A 9693-nucleotide genomic window follows, 5' to 3' on the forward strand; every position below is an offset into this window, starting at 1 on the left:
CCAGAATTCCCCCTGACTTTTAGATCCATTCAGGGACCTTTATCTATAATCCAAAGCTTCTTTTGTGGTCTGTGATTAGTTGCAGGCAATTATTTGTGCGTCGGCTGGAATTGAAGACCTCTGATGTGAAGCTTTTCCTTTAATTCTCAGCATAAAAAGCCTACGAAAACCCCTCCAGGAGAGCAAGTGTAGTTACACATTCATACACTAGATGGTGGCATAGCTTAATCCTCTGAAACATTTCTCTTGCCTGAGAACAAAAGCAGACCTACAAAAAAAAAAAAAAAAAATCCCAAATAAATCAAAGTTCTGTCCAAATGTTTTCAAAGATTTGGGAGTATGGCATGAACTTTGCAAAGATATGATTGGGCTCTGCATCCAACTGAAATATTAAAAGTGGATTTACAAAGAAAAAAAACACACTTTATTAAACTTTTGTTTTTGTTATGAAATCCCTGATATGAGACATTGTTCTCTGTGCATAGGTTGCAGACAATGACAGGCAAGAGGTGTTATTTTAAGAAAGAATCAGAGCCCTAATTTCTCCGTCTCCTGATTGGTTTGATGATAATTGTAAACAGGCAAAGTGCTGCAGCCAAAGCCACGCCCCCAGTGACTGCCGCCATGACGTTACGATAAAACCAGACGCAGGCCGGGCAGCAAGCCTCTGTGCTGTGGAGGAGAAAAGAAAAGAAAATGTTCAAGAGGTGTCCTGTTTGAGATGTAAAATATCAACTGGACAAAATCTCTCCTGTGTTCTGACCAGACAGAAAAAAAAGTTTATTATCAGTCTGTTTATTGATCATCCATCAAACTGTCTTGTGAGATGGTGTGGGATAAAATGACCTCCAGAAGGCATCAGGGTCGTTGTTGTTCACAGAAAGACTCACCTGCATGGTCTGATGCTCTGGATAAGGATGACCCCGACACCATTAGCTACCTTGTCTGTGAGGCTCATCGACCCATAAACGAAGGCTCCACTTTGCTGCAAAATAAGACAGAATATATAATAAGAAAGATTGGAGATTTTAAAATTATTGTAGTGAAGCACAATTAAATCTTGAAAGTCTACAAACATGTTCATGGTGGGGGGTTTTGTCAATAAGAGACATAAAGAACCTTTTCTGAGCATTTTTTCCAGTATTTTCATTAATCACTTTTTCAACAGTGTGATTGAAGAAACAAAGACATGAGAAGGCAGCAGTGAAATGTGCTGTGATTCAAACACAGCAGTCCCAAAGACTCGCCTTTAATTTCACAGCTGATAGACTCTTCTAAAGGGATTGTGATCCAGTGGCCTGAGAACAAACTTACTGGTTTGCTATGGTAATCTTAATATTAATGCACAACATTAACGCATTCATTGAACTGTAGATCTTCCCGTAATGCTCTTGTGACTGAACAGCTGATTCTGATGTGACGATTAAAACCAAAAAAGTAGCTGTTTGTTTCTGCCATGTGAGGATTTTTCTTTGTGCTTTGAAATTTGGCAGCAGTAACCAAAACTTGCATTGAAAAAAAAAAACTATTTGAACACTTTCTGCACATTTGTACTTCTGAATGTTACTTTGGCATGCATGTGATTTTTTGTTTTTCAAGGATGATTTGTTTGAAGGACTAGCATGAGTTGATTGGTTCTAAACTCTCACAGTTTGAACATTTAAATTCCACAATTACATTTTGGCAAAGCTGCTGAAGATCTTATGTTAGAAGTTTCCTCAAACTACGGACAAAATATTTCCCCATGATCTGGAGAACATTATGCACGCCTTAATTTATATTGTTGACATCAACCTCCTTTCATTTTTTCTAGTGCATTTTGGAATCCATTTTAAAATCAAAACAGTCTGTCTTAAAGGATATAGGTTTACAATTTTTTAGGTCTGTCTTAAAGCTACAATGTGTAGGATAGAGGCATTTAGTGGTGAGGTTGCAGATTGCAACTAACTGTATGTATTATATTCCATTTCTGCCAAGTCCATTGCCCTGAATAAACCACTAAATTCTGCACACTGCACCTTTAAAACCATAGTCAGGTGCCTACATGAGCACTGAAGCAGGTTTTGTTTGCTCCTGTTCATACTGACTATTAGGTGAGGCGTCAGCAGTCTGAGTTAGTCAAGTAAAGTTTAGTAAACATTTACCTCTTTGTGTCTCGATGGTCTGGAACGATTGTAACAAGAAGAGGGAATTTAGCTCTAAAAAGAACAATTGAAAATATCTTCTTGATTTGACTGATTTGGATGACTGAAGCTTCACATTATCTTCAAATAAACTTTTAAATACACATTCATTTGGGCATTGAAATATTTGGTCACCAAGACAGACTTGAAACATTATGAACTTGTGAATTGTATTCATAATTGTAACACAGTAATAGTATTATGTCGTTCTTAATGGGCTTGAGACTTTTTAAACCATCAAATCTCAGCTCATAGAGGTCTTGTGACCAAAAGTTGTTGCCTTCTGGATTTTAGTGCAGTGTCAGTAACCCCAGACCTGGAACGCTTAAGTCCTATAAAGATCGGTATATCTCTGTATGTTTCTTGTATGTTTTCTATATATGAATTACTTATTCTTGCACAATTGGTTTTTAACCTTGTTTTAAAAATGATTCTCCCCTCCTGTAGATGGCACAGAGCTTCCTGATGCAGGGTTAAACGCTTTCTTCAATGATTGGGGGCTTTATGATGTGTGCTACTGGTTTTATATCTTGTCTTATATATTATTGCCTGTGTTGTTACCTTGTGCTGTCTACTTTTTTATTCATTGTGGTGTATAAAACAAATTTCCCCATGGGTAGGAGAATATAGCTTGATCTTAATTGACGTAATTCTGCCAACCATTTGGAGGTGAGCTGCTCTCCGCTTACCGTCTGATCCCCAATGAGTGTGGCAGTCATGGACAGAGACATTACGAGGATGGTAGCTGAACCGGTTCCCAGGAGCGCCGCTGCGCCGAAGATACTATGAGCTCCCATGTTCCTGTCCAAAAACACCCAGATAGCGAAGCCAAGCACCAACAGCAGGCCTATTAAATATGTCATCTGGCAACAAACAAATACATCTCATTAAAATATATCATTCGTTCAAATCAGCAATTTATTAATCATGAAATAAACATTCATTCCTCATACAAAGGCAGTGTTTGCCAATATTTTAGAGTTTATAAAACTGAATGTTTGCCATTAAGGGAACTTCTGGCCATGATACACTCACGCTAACATCCTGGTTATGTTTTGTGCATGTGAAGTTTATACCCTGGTTTGAGAAAAAAAGTCCATCTTCAAAACTGGTTCCTTTTTTTCTATTTTTAACTGTTGAGGAAACTCCGCACAGAAATGACAGAGTTGCTGCTTAAATGAGTACATTGTTCTAGTGAAAGAGATGACCAAAATGTTGATGTGATGTGTATCTCATGTTCTATATAAGCATCATATCCCAAAAATGTTCAAAACCAGAACTCCAAAACAGGATACTAATGAGTGTATAGCAGTGGTCGTCAAATAGTGGCCTGGGAGTCAAATCTGGCCCTCCAACAAAAATATTTGGCCCCCGTGACAAAAGCTGATATTTTTCTCTATTCATAAATCTACAGTACGAGGCTCATATAAATCCTAATAAGTATGTCTTTGTAACATCTTATAACCCGATGAGACAAAAAACACAGTTAAATAACATAATTGGTCCATTTCTATTCTTATAGTGGTGCGCAGAGGATATGTCGATGTCTATGTGTCAGTTTTGCCAGATGAATAAAAGACCTTCTTCATGGATTACTTAGAAGAAATAAAGACACGAAACATATTAACAACATATTAGGATGTCTTTTAAATGTGATCAATAAAACAATTACACAAATGTAACCTAATGTGGCTCATCAAAACGAACCAACTGCTCCACTTTTCAGACATAGATAAGTTGGAATTTAAAAAATACATTGTCTGTATGCTCAATTTGTAAAGCTCATATTTTCCAGCAGCCAGTTTAAGGCTTTAGATACCAGCTAATGTTGATGTCTTAATATCAGTGTCACTGTCCAGGTCAGAGAATTCCAGCTCATATCTGTTTTTACTGCTGTAATCCACTGATGCCACTTATATGAAGTATAGAAAACATTTATCTTAATGGTTCAGGAGCCTTCAGCTGCTGCTTCCTGTTTAGTCAAATACAATAAATGTCATGAAAACTGAGACACTCACACTGATGCCTATGAGCTTGCTGATTGGTTTCATGGCCAGAGAGCACACAAAGCCGCTGACATACATCACCAGTGGTATGATGGCAATGTAGTTCTGAGGAGAGAGCAGGAAAATGAATATTAAACAGCTACATAGATGTTTCAGCAGAGGCTGTATAGCAATGTGTGGTCTTACCTTTGGTAACATCAGTGAGTTGGTGAGGTAAACTGAGATGTACGTCTGGGACAGGTTGACTATTAGTCGTGTGCACATGTAAAGGAAAGCCACCTGGTACAAAAGTAAACAAAGAAACAAAAAGGATCAATTCATGAATTTATGTTGTAATTTATGTTTTGGGTTTTTTTGTATTTTCTTTCTAGAGCTCCAGGCAGCCATTAGTTTCCACTCATTTCTGTAGAATATAGACATCAATTAGTAGACTCTTAAAAAATTGCTTAATTTTTATCATGCAACACAGCTAGAGCTCAGTGTATTTGAAATATCCAAGTTTGATTCTTATATTGGGGAATACAGACTTGTTTTACTTTAAACCCCTTTTTTAAATCTATTACATTAAAGCAAAGAAGAAGCCTGGAAGTAATGGAAAACTACATCTATAATTCTGAAATAAAGCAGGATAGTTTACTAAATAGTTAGCTGTGATATAAACTCACCAAGCATTTAATTAGAAACACTTGTGCAACTGAATACAATCCAATACAACAGCTCAGCCATAATTTCTGCTTTTATGGAGCTTGTATATTTTAAACTTTGTTGACATTGCCAGAAAGGTGAGTGGGCGGTGGTGTTGAAGTGGAGTGTATTACAGTGAAAAGTGTTCCTAATATTTCATCTAACCTCATGTATGTTAATGGGGTGGACAGAATATGATTATTTAAATATTTTATGGCAGAGATGTTGTATTGGATTGCATTAGATTGTGTAGGGGTTCCTGATAAGTGAATGTAACATTTATGTGACTTAACTGCAATAGCAAATTATATCTAAAGTTAGCAGAGACCAATTCCTTGTAACAAAGAGGAAGAGAAACTTTGCAAATCAGTATGAATTCACTGCAGCAGAGATTTAGGAGTCACCTGGTAGAAGGATGATTCCTTCAGCCAGTGTTTCCACCGGAATACAGGACGAGGCAAAGCTTCCCGTGAGGGGGCCGGAGTGAGCAGCTGACTCTCCGTCTCTGAGCGTGGTGCACTCTCTTTTGTGCCGACGTGAAATATGACAGAGAACAATGCTCCGATGCCCATCATAATCAGGGACAGCGTCTATAAATAGAGACAGACAGCTCAAGTGAAAGTGCTGATTTTGCCAGAGTGGTTAAATGTCTCTTGCATCTCTTCTCTAACCCTGAATAGAGGGATGTCCACCGGGCCCAGGCTGCCTGAGATGGATGGATCCATATTGTGCTGCGACTGGAAGTGAAAGAGCAGCCAGGCCACAGCGTACACCGTGATATTGGCCACCACAGTGAATGCATACCTACACAAGGAAGAATATGAAGTGTTCAAACACGACTTCAGTTGTTATAAAAGCTTTAAAGTAGAGCTCAGACTCAGTGATATGTACTTGCTTCTATATTTACCAAGTTACGGCTTCTAGGATTTTAGCTGCACTGGACAATATGATCAAATCAAACAACAAACAGTTACTTCTCTTTTCTGAGGAATGTTAGTTCCTCTGTTGTGTTTTTACCCAAGAACTCAGCTGCTACTGTTTTAACTTCCGCTGGCAAAATAATTATGTTTATGTATGAACAGTGCATTATTGGAGGACAGCTCTTTAAAAATGGGAACCGAGGTTTGGATTGCACAAAGGGAAAAAGGGCGGCTGGAAAGGAAGCCAGATGGATGAGGAAAGCACAAACAGTGGAAGAACTGACTGGATCATGTTCGAAATCAAAGCAAAATATACCAATCCAATTTCATTATTAAGATTATTTTTTTCTGACATTACGGCAAGTTTGACTAAGCAAACAACCTTGGTTATAAAATTATTTTTGGAAAAAGCTTTATTTCCTTTATTCACAAGAGGGCTGAATGGAAAAATGTGGCTGTAATGTAATGTCCCATAACAGTGAAATTCTGCATCAGAGATTCCTTGTAAAGGAGAAACTGCTGTTGTGTGAGTCAGACATGGACTGCAGAGTTCATAACAAACTCAAACAAATACTCAGAGACTTGATGTCACTATTAATGACGTAGATTAAAGGAGGAATACACTCCAATGTAAATGTACATTTTCTAATTCATAGCTGCAAATCTATATATCTCAAACAAATCATAGAATCAGTCACGATATTCAGTGTCAGTGGACCAATTCAGTTTTGATGTCTCCTTGTGTCTCCAAATAACATTATAGTCCAAAATCATCATAACATTATAATATAATAACTATTATATTTTTACACTAAAAGATCCCTCATCAGTTGTGTCCTTGATGACGTCACCTCACCTGTACGCAGTGAGTTCCACCTTGGCGCTCTCGCTGGACACCAGCTCTGGGATGAGGGAGAGGTGTGAGATCTGAGTGGCCGCCCAGCCAAACTGGAAGACGATGATGAAGGGGGAGAAGTAAATGATCTGAGCCCACTCAGCAGTGTTGTTGGTGCAGGCCAGGCAGGGGTTAAAAATGAAGGGGAAAGACAAGAGGACACAGAGGGTTCCTGGAAAGTAGGCGAGCAGCTGATTAGGAGAAGTCCCGTTAATCTTTGCAGAATATTACTGAGTGTTGATTAAGTCAACTGTGGTGTGCGAGTATGAGTTCAAGATACCGGCATAAATAATAAATCACATCTTGTGTTTAAACTACTTTATATTCTGTTCAGAAAAGTGTAATTATATCCTTTTTATTTAGTGCTTGAAATGACTTCAACTTATGGTAGTTTGTTTTTCTTAACTTAAAGATATCTAAATATATCTGAACCTTATGTTAAAGCAAACCTAACAAGAAATCAAAGGTCCTTAGTGGCACAGCTGAGAACAGGAATCCTTCCCTTCAATCTTGAAGTTGGCAGATTTAAAAACGTTCTTGAAGATGAAAGGTTATGTGAATTATGTGAACTCAACGAAGGTGAAAATGAATCACATTTTCTTTTATACTGTCCCTTGTATGATGAACTGTTCTGGTGCTCTGATGATGATAGAATGGACTGGCTGTTTAACTTTAATGTCTTTAAGTTTCCTAAATATGTATCTGAAGCCTGGAAAAAGCGTCAGGATGGTTTATATGTTTAATTGCTCTAATTGTTTGTCTGTTATCTGGTTTTCATGTCTTGTAAGTCCACTTGGGCTAGGCACTTCTGGTACTACTTTATATTCCCACTCTCCAGGGGTGGAGTGTTTGGGACTTAAACCCCGGGGATTTAAAGATCTGGTTAAAGTCACTTTTTCTGAACAGCAATTTCAACCTGCTGCTGACTGAATCTGAGTGAATTTATAACAGCTGTGATTAAGAGTGAAATCAAGTGAAATGCATTTAAAAAATGTAATCATTAATATCAAATATAGTATAAATGTAATATTGTTTGTATTCCTTTTGATCAAAAATTGTTGATAAGGACGAAAAATAAATCATTACTACTAGGCTACTACTGAGGTTTTGCAGTAGTCAAATAACGCAGTTCAATTAAATTCTGCACATTAAACATTGTCCCTGGCTCTGGGTGTTCTGGGCTTAGCACCAGATCTTGTCAATTCAATTATTTTACATTTTACTCCACTACATTTATTTCACTGCTATGGTTAGAAGCTACTTTTCAGATCAATATCAAGCATATGATTTGTTACATTGTTATAGATTTTCCAACAGTATAAATATGCTAAAATTATCTCAACCTTGCCAACATAAAAATGCTGCTGACATGAACTCAATGATCAATTAAACAGTATTAATATTCAATTACTTTTGATACTGACATTTTACTGACAATACTTATGTACTTTTCTCCAAGAATGACGTTGAATGCAGGACTTTTACTTGAGTGTTTTCTCATTGTATTGCCACCTTTACTTAAGTAAAAGATGAGTACTTTTTCCATCACCGTTTAAAAGCAGCCCACAACATGAGATACTTTTCTTGACCATTGGCATTTTATGCAATAGTTCAACTCCATTACAATTCAGAGGGAAATATTGTACACTATACTTATTTATGAATTACTATGTCATTGTTATACTGTAGCTCAAAGTATATAAAGTAATTTAATTGAACTTCATTAAAATGCCCCTCACACATTAATGCACCAATAATAATCCAATGAGAGCAGCCCTGCTATATTATGAGTTCTTCTACTTGGGATACTTTGTCATTTTGCAGACAATATTTCTGTACTTTAACTCACCTTTTGACGCATGACTTTTACTTGTAGAGGATAATCATAATGTGGTAGGCTTATTACTATTGTTACTTCATAATCTGAATACCATTTTATCACTGCTCATCATGAAACTAGTGTTGGTTTCACCTCAAACGTCCAATAAAGACTTAAAACGTGTGACTTAATGTACTCTCTCGCATACTTACCCAGTAAATGCCAGGTCTTCCTCCTGCCGGGGGTCCTGTCGGATTCATATCCAACCAGCGGCGTGCACACTCCATCTGCTATTTGCCCGATGAGCAGCAGCACACCAGCAGTGGTGCTCAGGAAGCCGAGCACAGAGTGGAAGTAGACCAGCAGATAAGTGAACCACATAGAGCTGCACAGGTCGTTCAGAAAGTGGCCCGTTGCGTAAGAAACCCGCCTGAAGACCGGCAAAGACCGATCCGCAGACACAGACTGCTCCATGACTGATTTGACTCCTGTGATAAAACTTCCTTTATTCACAATTAGAGATCTGTCGTTTTCATATTTACAAATACATAATGCAAATAGTTACACTAACAGACGTTGAGCAAAAACACAGTTCAACCTTGGTCTGAGCATCTCCAAAAAACCTCCCTATAATTAAACCATATAATAAACGCAATGTAATGGATTATGGCAAGCTGGGTCCCCACGCTGGTCAGCTGAACCGGTTTAACTTCCGGTCGAACACTTTAATGCTCCAACAAAAAGTTTCTCTGAGCCATCAGAGACCGTTTGGATGCACCGACGACTTCACGCGTAAAAGCGCGCGGGCGCACCATGACATCCTCGGTTTATCTCGTCTGCAGGTTATTATAAAGCGCCCGACATACAGCTCTGCAATGTACACGCCTCATATCTAAAAGAGATGAATAATCAAGCCGTGCTTATGAGTGGTTTTGAGAACTCGTGAGCAACATTACTGTGCCCAAACTGGTTCCTCTTTTTGTTCTTCACATGGCGAGTGATTCAAGCACGGACCCCACTGTTGTCCTCCAAAATCTCTCTCTCCTTCACCCCTTAATACCATTTAGGTTTAAAGAATAAAATGTCAGTTTCATAAAAGCTTAACAGATATGTTTCCATACCAGGTGTGAAATATTTGCTGAAATTGACATTGGATTACCATTGTGATAATTATGAGATCCAGTAC

The 9693-nt window shown here is 38.0% G+C and overlaps 1 protein-coding gene across 1 annotated transcript; it reads right to left on the reverse strand.

Moving 5' to 3' along the window:
• Positions 1-520: 520 nt before the first annotated feature.
• Positions 521-8981, reverse strand: mfsd12b (major facilitator superfamily domain containing 12b). The gene is made up of 9 exons (XM_053322639.1): positions 8720-8981; positions 6650-6860; positions 5545-5677; positions 5278-5463; positions 4376-4468; positions 4202-4294; positions 2873-3046; positions 891-985; positions 521-672 (listed from the first exon to the last, which is right to left on the reverse strand). Exons 1-9 carry the CDS (start codon positions 8979-8981, stop codon positions 537-539), a joined length of 1383 nt encoding a protein of 460 aa, XP_053178614.1. The 3' UTR covers positions 521-536.
• Positions 8982-9693: the final 712 nt, after the last annotated feature.

The sequence above is a fragment of the Scomber japonicus genome, chromosome 7, assembly GCF_027409825.1.
Source record: "Scomber japonicus isolate fScoJap1 chromosome 7, fScoJap1.pri, whole genome shotgun sequence".
Taxonomy (NCBI): domain Eukaryota; kingdom Metazoa; phylum Chordata; class Actinopteri; order Scombriformes; family Scombridae; genus Scomber; species Scomber japonicus.

Bases quoted from the DNA above. Each gene is read 5' to 3' on its own strand.
- mfsd12b (XM_053322639.1), bottom strand. From the start codon at position 8,981: ATGGAGCAGTCTGTGTCTGCGGATCGGTCTTTGCCGGTCTTCAGGCGG. The intron at 3,047-4,201 runs GTGAGTGTCTCA...GTTTGTTGCCAG, and splicing joins GCAAGCTCATAGGCATCAGT to ATGACATATTTAATAGGCCT. The intron at 673-890 runs GTGAGTCTTTCT...TCTCCTCCACAG, and splicing joins CAGAGCATCAGACCATGCAG to CACAGAGGCTTGCTGCCCGG.